The 26,311-nt window shown below is 39.3% G+C and overlaps 1 protein-coding gene across 1 annotated transcript in view; it reads right to left on the bottom strand.

The window, feature by feature from the left end:
* Positions 1-26,311, bottom strand: part of Ltbp1 (latent transforming growth factor beta binding protein 1) — a 448,854-nt gene that overhangs the window by 138,075 nt on the left and 284,468 nt on the right. Inside the window, 6 exon segments of the mRNA XM_008849049.3 lie at positions 3,412-3,510; positions 3,991-4,090; positions 7,337-7,359; positions 9,456-9,683; positions 12,191-12,358; positions 20,979-21,101. Coding sequence (XP_008847271.2) covers positions 3,412-3,510; positions 3,991-4,090; positions 7,337-7,359; positions 9,456-9,683; positions 12,191-12,358; positions 20,979-21,101 — 741 coding nt within the window.

Here is a 26,311-nt window from a genome sequence, read left to right as displayed (position 1 = left end):
AATGTTAGTCTGGCTGATGGGGTATTAAATATGTACGGAAATACTATGCCAGCACCACTAGGGGGTACTAGGAGATGCATCAGGGAAAGTAGAGGGAGGGGTCGCATTTCTAAAACATTCATGATTTCTTTATTGGTCATCCCCTTTTTACACAGTGATTAATTATTGTAACTTTCAACACTCTGTCCTCAGGGCTCCCTTCCATTTGCTTGCCTAGCAAGATTCCACCCCTGTGGACAGAACAAGCCCCAACAACCTTCACACTTTGGCTGTTTTTCTTAAGGTAGACATAAATGATCTCGGAGGGGAGTTACGTGCCTAGAATCCCAGTGCTTGGGAGATGGAAACAGAAGAATTGCAAATTCAAGGTCAGCCTGAGCTGTATGTGCAGACCCTATCTCAAAAGGCTGAAGGCTGAGGATTTTAGTTCAGTGGTGAAGTACTTGCCTAGCATGAGAAAGGCTCTGGGTTTGATCTCTAGGTGCATAAGTGCGTGCGTGCGTGCGTGCGTGCGTGTGTGTGTGTGTGTGTGTTTATAAACTTTGAAAGTTTGTCTCCCCCACCTTTCCCCCTTTTCCTATTATATTTTCCAGGTGCACACACATATGTCGTACACAAAGAGGTGAGTCCTAAGCAGATACTCTACAGTAGGAAGAGATTTCTGATTTTCCTGTGTTTTATGGCAAAGATAACATGCTTTATATTTTCCTAAGAGTCATGCTCACGAATAAGTGAACAATTCCTACTGAATGATCAGTTCATGAAGGAACACACACATCTTTAAGCAAACTGCCTACTGGAGTTCTGGAAATACAGCTATGACAGAACACTGAGGCAAAGCCTCTCACAGGAAGTACTTGACCCTGGCCTCAGGGATGGTGACACATGTGCCTCTTGGGTCATAAGACAGTTCTGCCCTTTCTTATCCTGTGTGCCTCTGAGACAACTACACCTTCACCAGCTCAAGGACCTTATTCTATTTCCTTTTCTGGAGTCCACTTAGAACTTAGAAAATGAGCCATGAGCAAAAGCCAGTAGAAAACCAAATGCTCTATTTATCCAAGCAACAAGGTCAATGGTGGACTTAACAGCTTGGTATCTATTTTCTGAAATTAGATGAAAAGGAAAGCTTTGGGCCAACTGTGAAAGTGAGTATGAGGACCTGGAGTTATTTTTTCATCATGCAATTATTCAAATGTAGGAATGAACAAATGAACAGACATTGGAACAGGAAGAGCGAAGCATGATGACTTATGCTTTAAAACCCAGTTCACTTTCTGTCAGCATACATAGCCTTTAAGTCTGTAATGACATGAGGAATATGCTTTGGGGATGAACATTTTTGAAGGGGTCAATTCTGACTTCTGGAAAAATCAGATGAGCTTTAAAATGTTTGGGCCATGATCATAACAGAGGTTTTTTTTTTTTTTTCCCATAAGGCAAGACAAAGTAATTTCTGGCTGTCTACAAGGACAACAGAGAGAGTTCAGGAAGGAGGAGGACTAGGCATCGAATATTAACTCATGGAAAGGGTTGCAAAAATGCCCAGCTTCCTAACTGACCCACAACGAGCATGAATTGTCCCCACAATAATTGAAACAGATGTTTCCACTTTGTAAATATTTGCCAAAGAAAGGTTTGATTTTTCTGACCTATCCTTTAGCCATTAAGACACTATGAAAAATCAAGAATTTATATGCTGAAATATATGATTTATTTGGAAACAGTAGGCCAATAATGTAGGAAGCCACTGAGTCAGCTGTTCAGAATGAAAACTAGCAGTTATTTCCTACAAGTACCCTACTCATTTTATAATTATTATGTATGAAAGTATGTGTGACTAGACCTAAAAGACTCCTTTCCAATCTCATAGCTAGACATCTACCAACTGAGCAATGTGGAGCGGATTTTGCTTATTTTAAAATCTTATTCTATCCCTTCCTTCAACTATGGGAGGAACTAACAATAACAATAAAAAAACTAACATTGATTGTGTATTTTAAGGGAAAAAAATCTACATAATCTTCTGGTGAGAACTGGTAAGAGTTTTCCTTCAATCTACGTGTTTGGTCCTCATATCAAACTGACCGGGTCTTTTACATTTTGATTTAAATTAAATTTGGCATGAAATCATATACACTATGATATATCATGTTTATAGAACAGCTCTCAGAAAACTCTCTAGAATGTTCATCCTATGGAGATTCTTTCCAAAAGGCTATTTTACTAAAGAAGTGGAAGCACCTACAATTGCTTCAAGAAAAATAAAAGTATTCGGGGTCACTTATTTCCTGGAAGGAAATATCTGTGTTTTCCACATGTGATAGCAGATGTTAGCCTTGAGTATCTGCCAGACTGAATTAAGCTGTCTCCTGACAACTTCATAGAGCATAGCTCCTTCCATTTTTCTTTCAGTCAGTTCTGTTGTTCAGCCGAGGCCCAGCAACTCCAATTTGTTATTCCTTACATGACTGCATTTAAATGATGAAACCCTGCTACAGGGGCTGGAGTGATATCTCAGCAGTTAGCTGCACATACTGCTCTTCCAGAGGACTCCCGTCTGGATCCCAGCACCCATGTAGGATGATTCACAAGGGCCTGGAACACCAGTTCTATGGGATCCGGTGCCTTCTTCTGGGCTCCTAAGGTACTAAGGTCACACAGTTCAGGGAGGAGCAGGGCTTTGGGTACAAACATGTCTCAATTCTATTACTGAACTAGTTGAAAATTCATCATTGAGTCCATGTTCTGCCTCTGTTCTCTTTAATCACTCAGAATTTTATTCCTGTAATGGAATGTTTTAGTTATTCTCATTTTTCTCTATTATAGGGCATTCTGAAATTTTCTATTATATGCTTTTGGTATCATTTTTTTCCTATGAATTACCTGATCACATTTTCCTATTAGTATTCTGTATGTTATACATTAAGAATACCATGATTTAGATTTTCATGTTGGTTTTTAAAACAATATACTTTTGTAATTTTTGAAATAAGAACAGAAATATGTTTATAAGAATTTTGAAAATACACAAAATTATATTGAAGAGCATCATCCATAGCCTTATTAACGAGAAACAGCTGAACACAGACACATTTCCCCCTGTCTCCCTTCCTGTATTTGTAGACATTTAAAAACAAAATTGAAATCATTACATTGTATTCTATATTTCTTAATAAGTATTATGCTATAAACATTTCTTCATGACATTCAGTACTTTTAAAACATGAATAGCTATATTATTTTCTATTGCATATGGACTATACTTTATGTACTCTTTTTAGTAGTATCTAATATGTTTGTTTTTATAACCAACCTAGCCATGGCACTCTTACACATCTGACATGACATTTTAGGTGAAGTTCAAACCCATGTTTTGCTAGGCTGTACAATGGCAAATACTCCACCAACCTGTCACTTGGGTAGGTGCAATTACTTGGCTGGCACTTGATGTAGAAGCTTCAGGAACAACTTCTACAGGCACAGGAGGTGATGTCTTTTCAATCACTACTGCATGAGAAGAGGGGTGGGAGAAAATTAAACTTTGCTGTATATACTGACATCCTTGTGCAAAATGCAAGTATAATTTAGTCTAATAATATATAACAGTAATTCTAGTCAAAAACAGTTAAAGATCCTGAAAGTTCATGGGATTAGTACATAGCTCTGATTCTAATATTTAGTACAAAACTGAGAGAAATCCAGAAATCGAAGAAAATGACCATTTGTTAAACAACAGGTTCAAATGGTTGCATAGAGTATACTATTCCTGAGCACTGGAGACAGTAAGAGGCTTACCTTTCCCTTTATAGTACTTACACTACTGTCCTTACACTAACATGTTAGCATGGGAACACACTGAAGCATACATTTCACATTTAAATTCAATTACACATTCTCATGGTTCATTAAACACAAAGCCACAAACAGAATCCTCTCATGCTGTCCTTCAAAATTTTCGTGTACACAGCACAGATCAGCACAGGTTACCTGGAAACTGTGGATGCAGATGAACAGTTGAAATGCCTGGAGAGAGCTGGGGTTGCCCGGGCTCAAGTCTGGTTTTCTCTTGATCCAATGAAGGTATTTCCTAGGTAGTTGCAGGAGGGAGGGAGGGAGGGAGGGAGAGAGAGAGAGGGAGAGACAGAGACAGAGACAGAGAGAGGCAGGGAAATAACTTAAGGTAGAAATTATTTTCGTTTCTCACATGGTGTTATTTTTATTTAATTAATTATACTCTCAGAAAGGCAAAAAAAAAAAAAATCACAGGATTAGATACAAACCTGCATGACTATGTGACCTTTAAAAATTATGATAGTACAATGGTACATATTTTACCGGCAGTGCCCCCATACACGTTCTCATTGATTTCCCCAGGCCTCAAAATCAGACCTTCAAAGCAATGGCCTTGGCCCAGAGTTCCACACTTGGCCTCCAACAGGACAGCACTAACCCTAATTGAGGACTAAACCTTTATGTCATTCACATGTGGCTCTACCCCACAGCCACACTCTGGAAATTAAATACTAAACGTAGCATCTGAATCATAACAAAGAACATCCTCTAAAGAAAAATACTTAAAACCAAGCAGTCATTGTGGCTTCCATTAACCCCACATTTAATCAGGTAACGTCTCCAGCCCCCTCAACAGTGGTAGGCTACCATAGCAACAGAAAATGCCGTCTTGGAGGAGAACTTGGAGCTCTACCCTAACTGGACCTCAAGCAAAGAAACAACCTATCATTGCCATGGCTCAGCTTCTAGTTACAGCTCCATAGGGCTCATGACAAAGGAACAATTAGTCTAGCTAAGGATCTGTGCTTTCACTCACACCAGCATGGGGCCAGGGAGCTCACAGCACCTCATTAAAAGCATTCATCAAGTTACTTCCTCACTGTTACTTAACATCATCCCTCTCTGGCTTTAGCTACCATCATCTTCTAGAAAGCTCTTTCCTGACTTCTGTTTGACTCCTGTCTAGTTCCTGACTTCTGTTACCACCTCTTTAATGCATCTATATATTCTCACTGACTATTTCATCAAAAAGTCCAATTTTATAAGAAAGAGCACCTACAGGGTAACTTTGGACATTTTACAAATTCCTCAGATGCACTTCCCGCTCTCACACAAAATCAACCCCGGGCTGTTTCCAACTTCATCCTTTCTGTCAATACCAATCATTAAACCATCCCATCCAGACTGAGTCACTTTCTAGGGCTTCCTCTTCATTCCTCATTCAAGGGCTGTCCATTTGCAGTATTCCTTGTAGGGATTCACCCTTTCCATCCATTTCCTTGTCCTCAGCACTGCAGTCTGGGCTCATTCCCTCATGCTCAGCGTACCGTAATCATCTAACTGTCCTCTCAGGCTACCTCTATCCACACCTTGTTTGATCTTGCAATGCGTCCAGAAACACTGGCCGCTCATTACATTTTCTCACATATCCCCTCTTCCTGTGAAGATAGACTGACTGTCTTTTACTTATTAGGGGTGACCTCAATCAGTCTCAAATTCATTTTCTTCCCTGTAGTCATGACATATACCCACAAAGAGCAGTCCGCCATCAAGTATCAATTCACTTTCTCAGTTTACAGACAGAATCCTCCCCGTCCACATGAGGAGTAGACTTCCTGATCAGCACCACTTCTCTACCTAACAGGTAGATCCCTATTCAGCAGCAGGATCTTCCCCGATGATTACAAACATAGTTTGATATTTAGAGATATATTTCTTGATCTGTTATGTATAATTTGTCAGTAGATTGTAGGAATAATATGGTTCCCTCTGGTTTTCGTGAGTAGCTAGGCATTGTTTCTCTCTCTCTCTCTCTCTCTCTCTCTCTCTCTCTCTCTCTCTCTCTCTCCTCTCTCTCTGTATGTGTGTGTATATGTGTGTACACTTGTGCCTGCCAATGCATCTTCATCTGTGTGAGTGTGCATGTAGAGGTCAGAGGTTGAAATTAGGTCTCTTTCTTAGTTGCCCTCCACCTTATCTTTTGAGGCCAGACCTTTCCTATTCTTAAAATATTTTATTTATTATTTTTCTTTTATGTGTATGAGTATATTGCCTATATGTGTGTAAGTGCACTCATATTGTCCAATGCCTGTAGAGGTCAGAAGAGGGTGTAGATCTCCTGGAACTGGAGTTACAAATGGTCGTTAGCTGCCATATTGGTGCTGGGAACTAAACCTGGGTCCTCTGCAAGAGCAGCCGTGCTCTTAACTGCTGACTCATCCCTCCAGTCCCTTCTTTCCCATTCTTAAAGTTACCATAAACTAAGTCATAAACAGAGAGGGACAAAACTGAGTTATGATGGGACTGTTGCGAAGCTAACTGACCTACTTACAAGCTAATGATTCTTCCCATAGATCATCCAGAATTAAACTCAAAAAGCAACAAAATTGCAGGCTATTGCACACCACTAATCTTTCAAGATGCTAGCTGGGCTGTAAATGTGTAGGTCAAGCATACAAATCTATTATATTCCTTCCAAGTTCAACATACCATAACTTCTCCTGTGATAAGTCTTATCACTCCAAAATCATTATTTCATTCTTTTGGATTCTTTTGACACTGTATGCTACCATAGGCCACAAAGTAACAATTTAGATACTCTTTGTAATAGATTATTTCTATACCCTTCCCCCAAATAAGTCAACTGGATGAATGATATATAGATGAAAATTTTTAATAATTATCTAATTTTCATACTATCAAATAAAGATTCAAGGCAGAACTCAGAGAACATATAATATTACATTCGGTTGAGTCTACATTTCCAGCTAATAAGTCTCACCATTGGGACTCCCACCTCATGTTCCCACACCCAAGACCAATCCAAGTTTCTCTAAAATTTCTAAGAAATAGCATTTAAGTATTTGATTGTGGCTTTCAAGGATAAGCTTTACTTTTAATCTAATTTGATTCAAATGTTCATGTTAAATTTTAGTTGGATTAATTAGCACTTCATTTATTTTGCATGCATACTAAGAATACACACTGCAAAAACCCAGCACAGACTTTCCCATAGGTAGTCCAAGCAATCAGTTGACTCTGAATTCTATTTATCATGTTCTTTTCCCCAGAGTTTAGATTCTGTGGTAATAGAGGCGTTACACCCAAGTTATTAGCTATCAATTCCCTAGTCCTGAGAATATTGCCAATCTATAGTAAATGCTTAAACGATATTTCATAGATTAATGAATTCTCTGTCTCTTTATAGGAAATGATCTATAATTTGCATTCCAGTGTATTTAAAACTTAAAAAAAAACCATAGCCATCCATAAAAGGGTGTTTTAAATGCAAAAAGAGAGTTGAAAACAATGCATAAATTACCTTCTCGGGAGGCGCTGTTGCCACTAAAACAAGAAAAGAAAGAAAGAAATTAGTACAACTGAACACAATTCCCTCCTCGTATTTCAGTTTTCAAAAGTCATTAGCAGTCCATTATCTCCCCAAAAGGATTAAACGGCAAATTAAGTCAAACATAAAACTGTAGTCATCTGCCACTTCAGACACGAGTGACAACGTAGTTTTTGTGCTATTTTATTCTTCAACTACAGTAATTCAAAGAGTAAATGCTCTCATTCAAAATTAAGAAAATTAACCTAAAGTTTAAAGTAGTCAGACCTTCTGAAACATTATTTAATTCTTAATCTTAATTTTTGGAACTTCCCATGTTTTAGGAAGCATATGTTTTTAATATTTGAAATTCTATCTGATAGTCAATGTTTAAAAAGAATGGCATTATTTCAATAAGAAACCCCAAAATGGGTACTACTATATTTTTGGTATAGTCCAGTCTTTAATGAAGACTTCTGAGTATTTTCAGACAGACATACCAACCAGATCAAACAAAAACAGAAACCTCAGAAGTCAATAAGAGACAATTAGAAATTAGCACCAATATAATTATCAAATTAAATATTATATAATCAAGCATGTTTTGTGGTGGGGTGATGTCTTTGTAATTTGTAATACTTTTTTTCATTAAGAAGTTCTTAGTACTAGTCCTCAAGAATTAGGTCAACACTACTCAGAATTTTCTGAGTCAATATATTCCCTTAAACATTGGTAAAAGGTTGGATGCATTAACTCTGAGAAGCAATTAGGCTACCAGATAAATTAAAACCACTGCTCCAATATTCTAGCAAAGGAATCAACAGAACTTCTACCCCGAGAAGACCACTCTCAAGTCTTGAGGCAGAATCACACTGAGTCAATTTCCTTCTGCTACTCAAAGGATGAAGACCAGCACGCACCTTGCCTCGACACCCTAAGTATGCAGAGGCAATACCAGGTGCAATCTACCCACCCAAGAAAGAAGTGCAGGGGGTGAGAGAGAGAAAAGATACAGGCCAGAAGGCACCAAATTCTCAGAACCCAGAAAAACACGTGCCACCCAAGAGGGAGGTTGTGCAATATTCCCAGCTCTTAAATAGCCTGGATATTCTTATCTCCTCACATGACTCATAAATGGGCACCTAAATTCATAGCTAAGAATCAGTGGTGAGAAGTCAACAAGAACTTTATTAGAGTAAGTACATAAATTCCTTACAAACCTAAACTATGTGTTCCTTTTTATCAGGAGTAAGACTTTCCTATAGTAATCAAAACATTCAAAATATTGGAAATATTTATATACAATTACAGCTATGGAGACAAGTCCTCTTCCTGAGGGCCAGAGACCATCAAACTAGCGATCTCTAGATTCCCTTTCCAGTTAATATTTAAGGCCTTGGCCATGGGTCCCATTATACATGCTTTATGACACACTGTAAATCATGTCTGTTTTCAAGTTTCTCAGAAGGTGAAGAAAAGGACTGCAGCAAGGACTACTCAGAATGCCTGGACTGGCTGTCTTCTGCTTTCCTGCCTTTTACCTTCTATTATCCCACCTGCTGGGCACACTATTTCATGAGAATGCAGTCCATACTTTAACTCTTTGAAGTCTGTACTTATTTCATTTTATACATTAGTATTTACTAAATGGCTCTCTGGACACAAAAACGAATCACGACTGTTCCCTGAAGACATAAATCACTCTCCAGGAAAAACCACCAAGCTAAAATAGCTCGCAGACAGCAAGACACTGTTCTGGAATAAACATGGAATATTGCTACCTGCTAGGTACACACACACACACACACACACACACACACACACACACATTGCTATGTATAGAAGCATGCAGCAATGATAAATTTTACACCCTTTTGCAATGTTCAGACACCCTTTTGGTTGTAACAGCAATGGTATTCTGGGGAGGGGGAGTGGCCACTAGCATGAAAAGGTCAAAAGTCAATGAGGCTGCTAAACATCCTGTAAAACACAGTGCAGCCCCCCCCATCAAACAATTATCCTCTTGAAAATTTCAGTAATGATAAATCCGAGGACTACATAACAAACAGGTTAAAAACAGACACAGAGATGGATGGATGGAGCCCACACTCACCTTCGCGCTCCGCCACTCCTGGCCCGTGTTCCCGCGAGAAAGTCAGGGCCTCCACTGGCTCTTCCTTGGCTGGGAGAGGTGGAGGATGAGTACTTTTAGCAACAGGTTGAGTGTTCTTTGGCTTGACATATACAGGTCCTTTACCTATAGGCTGAATTGTTGGCCTGCGTCTATGAACGCCAGAAACCGTATAACCCATTCCACCAGGACAGATTTCCTTAAAAGCAGCTAGATTTGGGATGGGAAAATATTCCTTTTAAAAATCTAACAGTGCAAACTTATACAGAGGAAAATATCATGATGAATATCTTTTAATAAATCATCACTAATATAGGTACATTTCAAAACTTCAAAAACAGATGTAAATGTAAGCAACTTGCTTAAATTTCTGATAAACTTGCATATTTACAGGAAAAAAAATCCACCTTTACCCTAAACATTTATCCATCTATTAGTTCTTTACCCTACTCAATCAGGAGATCTATATATTTAACATGTATTTTACATATTGTATTTATACATTGGCAGCAAATCTGACATTATGCATATGTTATATATGTAAACTATATTACATATAAAATACATGTAATATATGTTACATATTATAAAATATATGTAACATACTAGGAGATATTTTATGTACAGATGACAAATAGCTCATATGTGTATGTGTAATGTCAGCAAAAAATCCGGTTTTCTCCTTTTCCTACTGCTTTTCTGTATTTTCATTTGTTATTGTCAAAGAGCTCAGGGACAGCTAAGTTAAACGATGATGAACAAGGAGATCACCCTTTTGACTCATTTCCAGCTGAAGAGTCTGAGGACTTAGCCAGAACAGAGTGCCCTGGCTGGCATGGGGGTGTTGAAGAAGGAGCAAAGAATGCAGTGTTTTTGAAGAGGTTCTCAGGACAGTGAGAAGGAATTCATGAAGTCAGACATGGGAGAGTTGATAGAAACCAAGACAGAAAGGAAATGCCAGACCAGGCTGTGGTTCTCTGCAAGGACAGGGATGACCACCCAGTAACAGGTTAGTCAGTTTCACTAGCCAGAAGATGAGGGGACATTCTGTACCCTATAATCACTGTCGTTGCCAGGGAAAAAAAAAGATGACATATTTTTCAAAAGTGTGATTCGTTAGTTTCCAACATGCAAACCCCTGGAGTGAAAGAGGAAGATGAGGGTGGTGGGTAGTGTGTGGCCGGTAGACGAAAAAATCCACCCAATCTCTTTGCTGTTGATGTTGGAGGCAAATGACCAAACACAGACACAGGGGAGCTTATGGACACTACTATGTTCTACTTTTAAAACTGAAAGTAAAACAATTCATTTCATTGAACAAGAGATCCTACTGAATGTCCTGGGCCTAAAATTAGTTCTTAATAAAAAAGGAAACTCTAAAACCCTCCTTTTAAGCATGCTAAAACATTGTTTTTCTAAGGATCACACACTAGACGGTGGAATCTACTAGGAAAGAGAACTCTTACTTGAAAATGGGTATTTCCAGAACAAAGCGTGTTTTTTTTTAACCAAGCAGTTTTAAAATGAAAATCATCATATAACCAAGAATTATACAAATACAAAAAGTATATCTTTAATATTTTCAAATGTAGTTATTGTACTTTGGGAAGTATTCTGATTTATTTACCATCCAGGCTATGCTTCATGTAAAGATTACAAAGCTCTCAAAATTGAACTTAAAGAGAAATGTGCCTATGAATTACAAATATTTTTGCTGGGTTAATTTTTAGTAATGAGTGTGCTAGATGGCATAGCCTCAAGGGTACTAGGGCCTATTGGAGGAGTCTAAAACTGCCTAGTCTATCGAGTCACCATTAACCACATAGTATTCTTTTCCTTGTTCTTTCTGATTCTAACTGCTACCAAAGGTGGACTCTGATACTAAATTCTGTATCTGAAGCCTGTCTACTCCTGTGTAATTTTCAGCTTTAAGATACTACATGGCCCTGTGAGATTTAATTCTTGGCCTAAGCATCTTCTCCAATAAACAATTTAGTGTACTGCTTTACAGCTACACCAAGCCAGTGACATGGAAGCCACACCTTTGTTGATCCTATGATGCCCCATGCTTATAGGTTATCTCTCTTTCTCTTCCATTGAATTCCACTCAACTCTGCTTGAGAGCTTATTCTTTGAGAGAAGTAAGGTACTTAAGAGAAATTGACCCTCTCAGAGCACAAGGTAATTATAAACCAAACCAAGGGATAAAGACTGAACTTACTAACACTTAACTGCCTTCAAAGTTCAAAGTGGTTTTGACAAGATCTCTGCAGTTGTTAATCTTCATATCATAATGCAATTCTTTCCATTTCTACTTAGAGAAATTAGGTTTTAGTAGCTATGGGAATGAGTCAATCTGTACAATGTCATTATTGTGAAATGATGGGCGATCAGTCATTAGCAGAGCACATAGCCCTGTACAGCTTTCTGGTCTTTATACTTAAATATCAGACTGAGAGTTCTAGAAGGTTAGATCAAATGCTCATCTTATCATTCAAAGAAAAGACCAACATTACCCAGAAAAAATGGGAAAATCTTTTTGGTACACACTTTTTTTCTGATTCAACCTTGTATGTCTATGCTTTCTGGAAAAAATAAAAATGATATAAGCACTTCATACTATTAAAAAGTAAACTCAAAACCAAAAGGCTTTGAAGCCATTCTGTCTGCTTCTGTGGCCAGGAACATCTGTGCGTGTACAGCTGGGCATGGCTTACCTGTGCCTGGAAGGGGACATTTCTCACAATGGGGACCCCAGGCCTTGCCCACACTACAACAGCAGAGCTGCTTGGTGAGGTGAACAGACAGAGGGTGCATACACTGCCTTCCGGAATTGACAAGGCGGTAACAGGGCCCTTTCTCTTCTGAGATCACAGGGGGATCCGCTGAAGCAGAGAGACAAAATCTGATGTCATGTGAGAAACAAAAAACACACGGACTTTTCAAGTAAAATTAAGATGATACTTGAAGCATGAATGAGAAACACACATCAGGATAAACTCATCTGGATTAAGAGCATCATTATTTTTAGTTAAGAGTCCATAACCAAGTAAGTTTTGGAGTTAGAGTACCAAATATTGTAACTGGTTATTGCCCTGCCTGAATTTTCCTATTTAGCAAACATTAAAATAGGAACTTATGTGTAAGGTGAAGCATTTCCACAAAAGCGTACCTGCCCAACAAACCAAGTCACCTGTGATCCCAGCCCTAGACTGGCTTCTAAAAGAAGTAAGTAGATGGAAAAGCCTGGGACTTTTCCTCTCCTTCTACTCATTTTCTGGCTTTTGTACAAGCAAGCTACAAAAGGTCAAAGGTCATAGACTAAAAGCTTAGCAGCAGGGTTATTACCCCCAGAAGAATAGTAAGTCTGTGGAATGACGAAGCATCACTCATGCAACACTGTGTGCGAATGTACAAATGAGTGCACGTGTCTGTAGGTATATCCTCTTTAGAGCCTATCCATCAATCTCATACAGCTCACAAAGGATTTGGCTCCAGAATTTCCTCCCCCAAATGACTAGGACTTACAGTTCATATTTACATAAAACAAGGTCAAGTCATCTCATGAGAGCCTATTTCATACATAGTGGAGTGTTACTTCTGTATCCCAGGGACAAGAACTCTTCAAAGCAGAGCAGTTTTCCTTACATCCTTGACATTTTGCTCAGTGATGATGAATAACCAATTGCTGTTGTGTTCTGAATGTGAAATGTCCCCCACAGGCTCTTGGGTTTTGGAAGACTAGCAAACCTTTAGAAGGTGTAAGCCTTGTGGGAGAAAGTCGGCCAATAGGGGCAGGCCTTGAGTTTCTCTAGTACAGAGCCACTTCCTCTCTGCTTCTGGATTGTAAACAGTATGACCAGCTGCTTCCTGCTCCTGCCACCATATCCCCATCATGATGGACTATATCCTTTCATAAACTATCAGTCAAAATAAACCCTTCCTCTTTAAGTAGCTTCTTATCAGCTATTTGGTCACAAAAGAAAAAAGCAACTAATATAACTGTCAATAAGATCTAGAACCACCTAGAAGACAAGCCTCTAGGAATGTCTGTGAGAGCATCTATGCAGAATTAACTGAAGAGCCCCCCTTCCACAGCCATTCCACAGCCACAGATTCCAGAGAGAATACAAATTGAAGAAAGCTGAGCCGCAGAGTTCATCTGTCTCTGCTTTCTGACTGCAGCAGCAGTGTGATCATCAGCCTAATGTTCCCATTGCTGTGCCTTCCCTGCCATCTGGGATGGTACCCTTAAACTGTGAGCCAAATAATCTCTTCCCTGAACTGTTTTTGCAGGTATGTGAGAACAGCAACCAGCACTTGCCCCTTTCACTCCTTCCCACTTATTGTTTTATAACCATTTCCTGATATCCATATTACCCATATTTCTAGGGCATCCCTACTATCTGAGGTACTATGCCTGTTTATGCTGACCCTGTCCTACCAAATACTCAACTTGGAACCAAACTACCATGCCTATCCCCTAAATTAAGCTAAATCTCAAATGAACAACTTAGTGTTTTAAGGGATGAATATCTATGTATGTTAATTTAAAGACATTATTTGTCAATTAAAGCAAGTCATGACTTGCACTAAGGGACACAGAGATTTTCAGACAGTCTGTCATCTGGACAATCACAACGTGAGTCTAGAGTGCTTGTTCTTCCTAAATATCTGGCTGCTATATCTCAGTTTATAGGTTTTCCCCTCCTATCATTTCCTAACCCAAATATTCTATGTAAGTTCCGAGGTTTCCCAGGGTTATATATATTTCCCAAGATAGTCACAGGAGCAGTTCCAGTGAGGGTCTTGAGAACAAGAGCTGAAACAGAACCACTAGCTGCAGAATCATCAATAAGTAACTGACAATGAACAGGGTGTTGGTTCATGTCCTATGAGGCATTTTCACCTGCCACAAGTACACACAAGAAACAGCAACTAATATTAAACCCTTAACTCCATTCTTTCATGTGGGGAAGAAGGTAATCACTAGAAAGGTCTATGATAGTCCCATGATACATGTTTTCTTTCATCCACAACTCCATGAACCAAAAAACCCTTCATCTATGCCTCAAATTTTAACAGGCTATGCCCTTTAAAAGTGCCTCAATTTTAATAGGTAAATCATTTTTTATTATTATTCTTTTACCATTTTAAGCTTGCATGGAAATTCCATCTCTTTTATTAAAAACACCTCTGGCCTCATCACATTCTAGTCAACGTGATTCCTAACCCAGAAATTACTTGCTACCCAGAACATACAAAAATGGTATATCTAGGGTCTGAAAGTCTTTAACTTCAGAGAGGATGGCCATAAAGGGTAATTCATTAGTTTGCTACACTCACTATGTAAAATACAGTATATGTGATTATATATTCTTTTTAAACTTTTTAATTTTATGTATTATTTTTATTTTATATGTATGCATGTATTGCCTGCATGTAGGTAAGTGCACCCATGTCATGCAATGCCCACGGAGGTCAGAAGAGGCTGTCAGATCCCCTGGGACTGGAGTTATGGACAGTTGTTAGCTGCCATGTGGGTGCTTGGATTCGAACCCAGGTCTTCTGCAAGAACAGCCAGTGTTCTTAACTGCTGAGCCATCTCTCCAGCCCATGATTATATATTCTACTGAAGCCTGTACTAGAAGCCAGAATTGCCAAAAAGACTTCTAGAGAGTATGTTGAAATAGATATGGGGAAGCAGGACTGAGGGGCAGTAACAAGGCATATGTAAATTCTCATATGTAAGCACACTGAATTAATGCCTGCTCAGTATAATGCAGCTGTCAGATAATTTTTGTAGAATATGTTGCCAGCTTTAGGATGAAAAGATTCAGACATTCTATTTAAAATGAAAAACACGTCAGAGGCATTAAAATCCACAGAAAATGTCACATCTGTCAGGAAAATAAGCCCTTTGCTCTTGACTAGAGAACAAATCTTCCAAATAGTAATAAGCATTATACTGAATCTAACCATATATCCACTGCTGGTGACAATTCAACTGCAACACAGATCCCAAATATGTAACTTTATATTATTTGGGTTGTTCCTGAGAATGTTAATAAATTTAGAATTAGGGCTTGGGGATGTAGCTCAGTGTCAGGGTGTATGTTTGTATGTGTGAGGTCATAGATTTAATCCTCAGCACCACAAAAAGCAAAGAGGCATACTTAATGATGCTTCAACTTATAGGGCTGTACAATGAATTCTCACTACACCTCAAAAGCATACTTCTCTGATGTAATAGCAATGTGAACACAGAACATCAGCAAGCAGACCCAAAGCAATCTGTGTCTGCAAAGAGCTGGGAACCAGAGAAGACTTTAGAGGACACAGTGCAGAAGGGCCTGGCCAGCCCTCCAGGTCTGCTGTCACTCACGCCCTACTTTCCCCATCCTCATTCATTTCTCCAATGAAATCCACAGCAGAGTTTTGTCCCTTTACAGCTTGAAATTCCAAAGGAGATAAGTGGTGGGGACTAGGTAATGATGTTGTGAGAGGATACAAAGTGTCCTCCCAGAGAAATAAGAACCACAGGGCAGCCTTTTCAGAAAACAGACTATTCAAATATTCTGAGGATGACTAAGAATAAAAAATAATAATAATTCTTAAAAAAATTTACAGCCAATTTTGAAAGAGGTGCATCTTAGCTCTGGAAGTTGTTCCTGAATATGTCAATGCTGTTGTAATGAAATGCTTCTTCTAAGTATGTGGTTATTAAATAATTAAAAGAAAAAAAGAAAATGACATGCATAAAAATGCTGACATTACTTTGCATGCTATCTTTTTAAGTCTCTCTCCTCTCCCCCCGCCCCGTGTGTGTGTGTGTGTGTGTGTGTGTGTGTGTGTGTGTATTTCTGAGCGAGCCAAAATGAAACAATGAGTCCAGGACAAATAAGGAGTTAAGCCATTGCTTCTACAGTATGTGTAAGAGCAGCAGCTCTCCAAAATTAAATGATGTTCACCTATCAGTTCAGACCATTTCTTGACAGAAGGATAAGCTTGTGGAATGACACAGCTCTAGTTTCACCTCTTGGCTTATAGGTTATGTGACTTTCAGAAAGAACCTTAATCTTCTTGTGCCTCAATTCCTTCATTTCTAAACTAGGAAGGATAACAGCATAAATCTCATGGAGGCCTTATCAATATCATATCTGATAATTTATGCAAAGGATCTACTACAGTGTCAGACAAGCATTAAGTGCACAATGAAGACTATGACTGTCTGGGAGCAAATGGTGCCATGCCCTGTAAGAGAAGATGGGGGCCCTCAGCTGAGAGAACCACAAAGGAGGTACAAAGACAGGAGCCGGCAAAGGTAAATGAGGAAGATTTAATGATTTCCTTAGAAGCCAGTACAATAAAAGAGTTCAAGCTGACAAGCTCCTCATGTGAGAGCCTGGGAAAACAGTGGGCAAAACCCCACCAAATTAGCAAGGAAGCCCAATTCAAGGGGAAAAGTAGGAGAGCTCACAGCAACTCAACTCATTCCACTTCATTAAGGAAAAAACATCTAGAACTATGCACTTAGATGCATCAGCTGAGACACATGTTGCTACTGGGGCAAAATTTAAACTAAACTAAGAGTTCAGCTGGTCTGTATGGCCTCCAGTGACTGATGGCTTTGCCAGGCAGGACAGATGCAAACATTCCCAACTGCCTCAGAATCAGACAGTGCTGTTAGTTTACAGGTCACACATTTTCTGTATCAGGCTAGATAAAAAATATTTTAGGTGTTGTGAGCTCTGTTTCAATTTCCTAACTCTGCCATAATTAGCACTTATGCAGCCTTAGACAATGTACAAATAGAGATGGCTGTGCATCAATACTATCATAGTGTTATTGTCACTGTTACAAGAACAGACAGAAGTAGACTTGATCCATGGGCCACAGTGTGCCAATTGCTGACCCAGAACCCTAAATATGGAGGCATAAATTCTAATTTTAAATCTTAGCTGTCCATTAGTAGTTATGTGTTCTGAAGGAGTTTCTAAAACTCTCTTAGCTTTCATTTCTAATGTGTAAGATATGAATAATAATGAGACATATCTCATAAAGGGGCTGGGGAAATCGCACAGAGAACACATACATAAATATGACTGGCTTTTAGGAAGGAGCTCCACTTGCCTCATGACTTTCAGGCTAATGGCAGAAGTTCCTAAACATCTCTCTAACCCCGTTTCTGAATTAGTCCCAAGTTCAAGGGTGGGGAATATGATAAAACAACGAAAGCCCCGAGGCAGGTTTCTTTCCCAGGTGTCTTCACTGAACCTGTGTTGCATTCATTCTGGCAATCTTAAATTCCTGAAGGAAATTAATTGCAGTGCAGAAGGCAGAAAATGGTCTTATTTGATTTATAAAGGTTATTCTACTTTTCTTGAATTCCCTGTGATAAATCAAAACGTTACATTTTTCTCCCTAAGATACGCAGGGGCAGGCTTGGAGGACCTTGGTCCAGCCTAAACCTAGTAAGTACAGAGGTCAGAGTTAGCCAAGGCCAGCATGCTTCTCCTCTCCTCCTTTTGACTTCACAGAGTCAAGGGCAGTCATGGACAAGGCAAGCAAGGGAAATGGCTGCAGCCTTTGGCTAGAGTCAAAGAATTCTACCTCCTGTATTCAGGAACAGAGAGAGCTTCTCAGGGTTCCTAGTTCATTGCCAAGTGCATTTCTTGGAGTTCACAGGGTCAGCCACACCTTCTATGGCCTGGATATGCCCTAATTTCATGCTGCCTAAGCAACTGTTGTCAGTCTCTACCATCTGCTTGCATGCGCATGCTCTATCTCTGGCTTGTTTTTTTTAACCTTTCAGAACGGATATTACAAATGTTAAACAACAACTTCAATCATTGTTTTCTCTCTCTCTCTCTCTCCCTGTTTCCCTCCTTCTTCCTCTCTCTCCCTCTCTCTCTCTCCCCCCTCTCTCCCTCTCTCTTCTTCTCTCTCTCTCTCTCCCCCCTCTCTCTCTCTCTCTCTCTCTCTCTCTCTCTCTCTCTCTCTCTCTCTCTCCTGCAACTTCAACTTCCCCATGACTATGAAGGATGCACTATCTGTCCCCTCAACCCCTGAGAATATCACCTTTTCCCCTGATTCTTCCTGTCTTCAGACTTACCTTCTGAAAGAACTCTACATGTGGTAAATTGAGAGGAAGGAGAAATTCGTCTGTGGACTCAGTGCTGGTAAAGAGCCCAAGTTTTAACTTTGCACACTAAACCAGAACACTTGACTAGCAACAAACATCCCTTACTGCTTATCACTTCAGCTGTTGCAGTTGAACCATAAAATTGAATTATTTATTTTTCAAATAAGAATTGATGGTTGTTTAATAAGTTCAGAATTATTTGGGCAATGACAGGGAAAATAAATTCTAAGGAAATGTGCAAGTGTTTCAAAATTCTCATTGGCAGGTTTCTACAATTTCATTAAAACCTGGATGTCTGCCCTTCATTCTAGACATCAGATTTAGTCAAAGTTTCATAAAACAGTCTGACCAGTTCTCCAAGTTTATCTAATCTACAGCCTTCAATGTGAAAATTCTAACCAGACTATGTCAGATTATTTAAGAAAAAGACATTTGCAACAAATTCTAGATCCAAGCTCTTTATAATCATTTATGCTTAAATTAGAAACCTATTTAGATATTCATTTATGTAGTTAAAATCAGCCAAAGTTCATTTCTAAATTGTCTGGATATTGTCAACAGTGTGGGCTTTGGCCTACAATTCCAAATTCTTACATCACTTTTCACATGTACTTTGTATGCAAACTTTACAATCTAATTTTACCACCTCCCAAAAGCCCTCTAGGTAAATGTCTATCTACATCACCATCAGCCCTATCTATAAAAGGACATAGAAAAAAGGACTTACGTGTACAAGTTCCTAATCTGCATTTGACAGTTTTGAAGGAAAATAGGAGCAATTAGTAACGTGTTACCCAACAGGACTGTCATTTTTCCCTTCCTCCCTTTCTCTTTATTTTATCCTCTCTATGTATCACAGCTTAGACAGCAGAGATAAAGGGATAAGCTGAACTAAAACTGAAGGACCAGGTCCTCACGAAGAAGGTCTTCATGGGATCAAATGTTAAGTTTAAAACACAGACAAGAAGAATGCAGCTTAGCACATACCAAAACCACATTAAAAATAAATAAGAAGAATGTCACAGGTCAGAAGCATGCAGAATTGCTCTTAAAGTTACCCCATCCTGTTCTTCATTTTTAAAACCTTTGTATATCTGTATATAGTTTTCAAAAATATGCAATGTTTTTCTACTTTCCTAATAATGAGTGAAATTATATTGAAAAAGATAATCTTTTAAAATTCTGCAATTTGGGTTAGGGATACAGCTCAGTTGGTAAACTCCTCACCCTGCAAACATGAGAGCTTGAATCTGATCCCCAGAATCCATGTAAAAAAACTAGGTATGTGGTGCATGCTTATAATCGCAGTGCTGAGGAGGCAGAGACAGGCGGATCCCTGGGGCTCACTGGCCAGCCAGCCTAGCCTACTTGGTGAATTCCAGGTCAATGAGAGACCTTGTCTCAAAGAAACAAGGTGGATGGTGCCTGATGAGTGGCACTGAAAGCTGTCTCCTGGACAACACATGCACACACACACACACACACACACACACACACAAATACACGCGCACACACTCGCACACAGCTTCTGAGACCTTTTTACCTCAGGACCTCAGGTGCATCCAGCTCTAGCTGGCATTAAAAAAAAATCATAAGCTCTATGATGATCATATGACTGACTGGGTGAATTTTTGTGGAGGGGGAGCCTCTTTGGTGAAACCTTATTTTCAGAATCAATTTTAGAGTACATGGCTTCATGGAAGATTTTCACATTTGCTACATAAACGAGAAAACCTCAGAGATAATAGCAAAGCCTGCAGTGTGACTTCGGAGGCCTTTTCTGGAGTTAGAGGACAAGGGGGCAGAGTAAACACTGTCAAAACATCAGAGTTGAACTAGAAAATTTGAAATGTAAAGACTTTGTAAAGATTTTCCAGATTTTTCCAACTGAGAAAGTATGGTGAAACCTCATAAAATGAAGACTGCAGTGACTCAGGATCTGGAATAATTAAAGACAGAAACTGAGACAAAGTTTAATTTAACTTAAAGAATTCTTAAATATTTATGAAGGAAAAATTTATGAAGGAAAAAATCTGTTTTCGTCTCCCAGGTACCACAAATGATTGCTTCACCTATTTCAGTTAACTCTTCTTTTTACCTAAGTCTATTCCCTCATTGGGATTATTCACTATTCTGAGTTTTAGCTATTAAATATTCCTGAATTAAGTTGCATTTTGGAGAAGGTCCCATAATATGGATTTGGTTTATTATAACAGGCTAGCCCCCTCCTTCTTGTCATTTTAATTAATGAGGTTTTCCTCACATTTACAATCTTTAGCTGAACATTCCTCCTTTTGGATAACCCCCAAAGACAAGTGAACCCCCAAAAGGAGGGGGGACCAAAATTTATTATTACTTACGAACACAACTTGAAAAGGTAGGGTCTGGCCCAAAGCCCATTTTGCAGGTACATCGATAGCTGCCCATGGTATTCAAACACTCGCCATTTGGGCAAACACCTTGTATCTGGCATTCATTAATATCTGCAAGAAAACAAAAGTCTCTCAGCTGGAGCAGTCAAGGCTGGTGTGCAGATTCTGGCTGTAACTGTGTTCACTTTCTTTTTCACTGCAATAATCTCCTAGTTAAATAAGCAAAGGGGGAACGCAGCAGGAGCAAATGACCTAAAATTAAATCACTGAATCTCTATTAAACGCCTGCAGTTTATATGGTTATTTCTGAAGTACTTGCTACACTCCAGTAATTTACTTGTGAACAAAACTGACCAGCAAGGTTGTCTTCACAGTGCTTACCTGTCAGTCTTAGTGTATACCGGGCATTATGGAGCACACAGGTGAGGCAAAGACTCTCATTCTAGAGGTATTGCCGGGCTAGCTGGGCATGCAATATGTGAAAAAACTAAAAGTGAAAAGTATAAAGTATCACAATTAGAAATATATTGTAATGTGAAAGAGTTCAATTATGAAATAAAACTTAGAGACAGTAAGAGCCCCCTGGAGGATGGTAGAACCCATGTTGGGGAAAATGATAGGGCCAGCGTTGGGGAGAGTAGTAGGGCCAGTGTTAGGGAGAATGGTAGAGCTGGCACTGGGGAGGATGGTAGGGCCAGCATTAGGGAATTTGGATAGATTGGCCAGGGAGGGAAGAAGGAGCATTTACATGGGTAGACACTGTAGCATTAGCATAGAAAGAGGCCAGAGGTTGGGGCTCAGGAAATGGTCAATCAGATCACTGGCTAGAAAAGAAGTTTAAGGAAGGTAAATAGTTGGAGGCAAGCTAGTTTGGATTCAATTTTGCTGAGGACAGAGAGCTAGACTAAAAGGCTTTGAGCAGGAGAAGGATGTTTTTGAAGGCAGGCTCCAGGGAAACTCACCTGGCTGGCACATGGTTCAGTGAGAAGAGGATATAAATCTGGTCACTGAAGGAGTGACGGGTATAGAAAATATGTCAAAGCAGGTAGGTGACGGTGAGAATAATCAGGAAGATGAGGAAGGAACAATTCTTTTTAGCAAGAACAACTGACAAGGCATGGTACTTGACTGGGTAACTCAACACTAGAAAGAGAAAAGAGGACTTGAAGGTTTCTGAGAGACTAGAGGAAAGCTTTCTGTGGAAGGAGTTCTAAGGAGGAAAGAATGTCCGAAGCTAAAGTTCAATTCAATTTTACAGTTCAAGGTCATATTGGGATACCCAAACAGAAACATCCAGCATGCAGAAGATTCCAGAATAAAGCAAAAGAGGATGTTATGCATGGAAACGGAGGCTTACGCACACCCACCATGGGCAGGCCAAGGGAGAATCCAAATGATTTGAGAGAAAAGACACAAAGACAGCTACTTAAGAAAAGCGTATAGAGTTACTCGTACAAGCAACCAAAAATGAAAAAAGAATACATTTAAATGGAAAGTAGCTGGTCCTTATATGTGATCCACTGTGGCCTATGAAGACTGACAGTTAACAGATGCTGTTAGTGTAGTGCTTCCCTGTCAAGTAATAGTAATGTCTTTCCATCATGAATTCTTCTACAATCTTTTATGAAGCTTCTTAAAGTATAAATTTCCTAAATTAAGATTGCACACGATGATTGCAAAATATTACTCGGAGACTCTTCACATATAAGTCAAATACTTTCCTCAGTAAATCCTTATTTAAGCAAATATTATTTGAATATGACTATCTGAAGTTCTAAGAAGGCATAGTTATCTATACTGTACATAATTTTTCTAAGCCTCGTGGTTTTTTTAAATTTAAATTTTAAGGTTTTCATTGTGTATATTCATTGTATAAGGTACTGTGTTCTATAAGGACACTGTCATTCAAGTATATATTGGATGTTGAACAGTTTTTGAGTTAACTTCAGTGATAAAATATGTTATAATACATGAAAATGAGACATGAATGCGTTATTTGTTGTATAAGCTCTACAGACTGCCAAGTTGGATGTGGCTAGAAACAGGGGCAGCTAGATTATACCTGGCAGAGCATCTGGCCCACCTGATCACCTTGTTTTTTTTTTTTATCACACTCTGTATTATGCTGTAATGTGCATTTATGTGTAGAATGTAATCAAAAATATTCCCCCATAACTCATTCTTAAGAAAACCACCATGAAGGGCCAGGAAGAGTGCCAAGTCCAGCTGGAGCTTACACAGTCCAAGCCAAGACCCTATCATATGTCCCAAGCAAAGCCTCATGTTTGGGTAACCAGCCAGCCACAGTCAGAAAGACTGGACAAAATCTCCACTTCCCCCCCACCCCCCGCTTGTCTTCACCAGGCTATGACTATTAACCTTCTTCCCCCATCCATAGATTTTTCTACAATACCCTCCACAATCACTTCTTAGAACTTGGAACCTTCCCTTGTTAGGACGCTTTTTCCCCCAAATACTTTATATATATATATACTTTTTTTTTAATTTTATGTGTATGAGTATATTGCCTGCATGTAGGTAAGTACATCTGTATCATGCAATGCCCAGAGAGGACAGAAGAGGCTGTCAGATCCCTGGAACTGGAGTTAAAGACAGTTGTTAGCTGCCATGTAGGTGCTGGGATTCGAACCCAGGTCTTCTGCAAGAACAACCAGTGTTCTTGACCGCTGAGCCATCTCTCCAGCCCCATTAGGAAGCTTTTAAAGCAACTTCATCCCAGCCTCCCTGCTGGCCATCAGGCAAAGGTAGAGAGTTTTTCCATCTTCCAATTAATAACTGCCTGATTATAACCACTGCTCAGTGTCCTCTTCTACTTCCTCCCTTTGGATCTCAACACTGCTCACAGCCTTAACTAGGATGCTGTAGAAAACAGGAATTAAAAGTAAACAATAAGGACAGATCAAATTTACAAGTGTAGACAGCAACAGGCAAGGGCACAGGGGAAGGACATTATGGAAGACTCTTCTGACTTCCACTACTCTGAGAAGTTTGCACCACCAGCACCCTGACTACCACTGTCCCTAATGATCCTAGGAACCCTGAAGCATAGTCTTTCCTAATACACACTCACAGTTGCCAGAAACATCCCTGTTTCCTTCCACTGCTGATCAGTTTACTCTTATCATGTTTTCTGCAATACCTTGATTAGAGATATTTCAAATTTGCCTATATTTTATATATGTGAAAGTGTATCAATCTTAAGCACACAGAATCATTCATATCCAAGTGTGCTGGCATATGCCTGTAATCCTAGCACTCGAGAGATGGGGGCAGGAGGACTGTATGTCTGAAGTCAGTCTATCTCTAAAAAAATACATATGTGTGCACAGGTGTGTGCATATATTATGTAGCCATCACCAACATCACAATTAAGAACATTTCGATCACCTCAGAGGCCCCTTCAAGCCCCTTCCCAAGTGACCTCTCTGTACTCACAGCTGATTACTACTCTGATTGCTATCATCAATTAGTCTTGCCTATTACTGAACTGTACATAAAAAGAATCACATTGGGCTGGAGAGATGGTTCAGTGGTTAAGAACACTGGTTGCTCTTACAGAGGACCCAGGTTTGATCCCAAGCACCCACATGGTAGCTAACAACAACCATTCCATTCCAGGGAATATGATGCCCTCTTCTGACCTCCATGGGCATTGCACAACATGGCACACTCACATACATGCAAGCAATACACTCATACACATAAAATGAAAATAATAAATATTTTTAAAAGAATCATTTATTTTTCTGAATTATTTTACTTATTATTATGGCTATGAAGTTAATCAGTATTGTTGTATAACAGAGCTCATTCTTTTGTATTATGTGTTATACTGCATTATGTGCCGAAACCAAAATTAACTAATCCATTCTAATACTACTTTTCTTGTTTCCATTAAGGGCTATTATTATCAATTATCTGTGAGCATTTATACACACACACACACACACACACACACACACACACACGCACACACACACACACAGATGTCTACCCACATATACACTTATGGGTGTAGACAGGAAGATCTCAGTATTATTGGCCATATACTTAGGAGTAGAATTTCTGGGCCACTAGACAAGCCCTATATTTACTTTAAAAAGTTATCAAATAGTTGTCTAAAGTGGTTAGGCCAATTTTCACTCCGAGTTGACACATCCTTGTCAACTTAGTATCAATCTTTTCATTAAATTTATTTATTTTGGCAGAGCACAATGTTATCCCATTGTGGTTTTAATTTGCACTCCTCAGTTGATGACTGATACTGAACACTTTTTCTTGTGTTGATTAGCATTTTTCTATGGAAAGATTTCCTCTTCTAGTTTGATCCCTGGGACATACATAGAAGGAGAGAATTGACTCCTGCAAGGTATCCTCTGACTTCCATGTGCATACTATGGCATGCGTGTATGCTCTTGTGAACGCACACACATACATACAGAGAGATAAATAAATGTAATAAAGGTTTAGAGTAATTAAAAAAATCTTCATCTTCTAAAACTCAAATACTTCTGGGTATGGTGGCACTCTTCTTTAATCCCAGCACTCGGGAGGCAGAGACAGGCAGATCTCTTGAGATCAAGGCCAGCATAGTCTACACAGTGAGTTTAATTAAAACAAATATTTATAGGAATGTCATTGGTTAATAAGACTGCTCCCCCCTTTGTTTCTTTGTTTGTTTGTTTGTTTGTTTGTTTGTTTGTTTAAAACTCTGTAGATCCAGGCTGGCCTATAACTATGGCAATCCTCTTGCCTCAGCATCCCAAGTGCTGGGAGATGGTGGAGATTACAGGTGTGAGCCACCATGCCTGGTTCTATCACACACAGGATTGGTCTGTGATTTTCCAAAGCAGGAAGTGGTGTTCAAGCCTCGGAGGCATCTGGGATTCTCTTGCCACCTAGGGAGCTCAGAGAGGATGGCCACTAGGGATGCTAAACATTCTGAAAATGGGAGTGATCCCTTGACAAATAAGTGTTCTTCCTAAACTTAAGGTACTCATGGAAAAATTCAGATGTGATTAAAAATACAAGTTTTTAGTCATAAAGGAATCACTCTGACATCAAGCTGTCTGAGGAACAAGGTGAAGTGGAGGTGGAAGCTGGCTCAAAGGGTTTGGTTACTCAACTCAACAGCCCACAGATTGAATTTGGGAAAGAATTCCATCATAAACTGTCGGGAACCATAGGTAAGCTTTTACACTAAAATTCTTGTGAATATTCTCCTTTTTGTCTCTCCTTTCTTCCTGCTTTGCCCTGAGAGGCTAGTGGCTGGATTGTCTATAACCTTTAAAAGTAAAAGC

Source organism: Nannospalax galili, unplaced genomic scaffold (genome assembly GCF_000622305.1).
Source record: "Nannospalax galili isolate Female #2095 unplaced genomic scaffold, S.galili_v1.0 scaffold344, whole genome shotgun sequence".
NCBI lineage: Eukaryota > Metazoa > Chordata > Mammalia > Rodentia > Spalacidae > Nannospalax > Nannospalax galili.
Note: the sequence above shows the minus strand (reverse complement) of the source record. Positions and strands in the feature narration are given on the sequence as shown.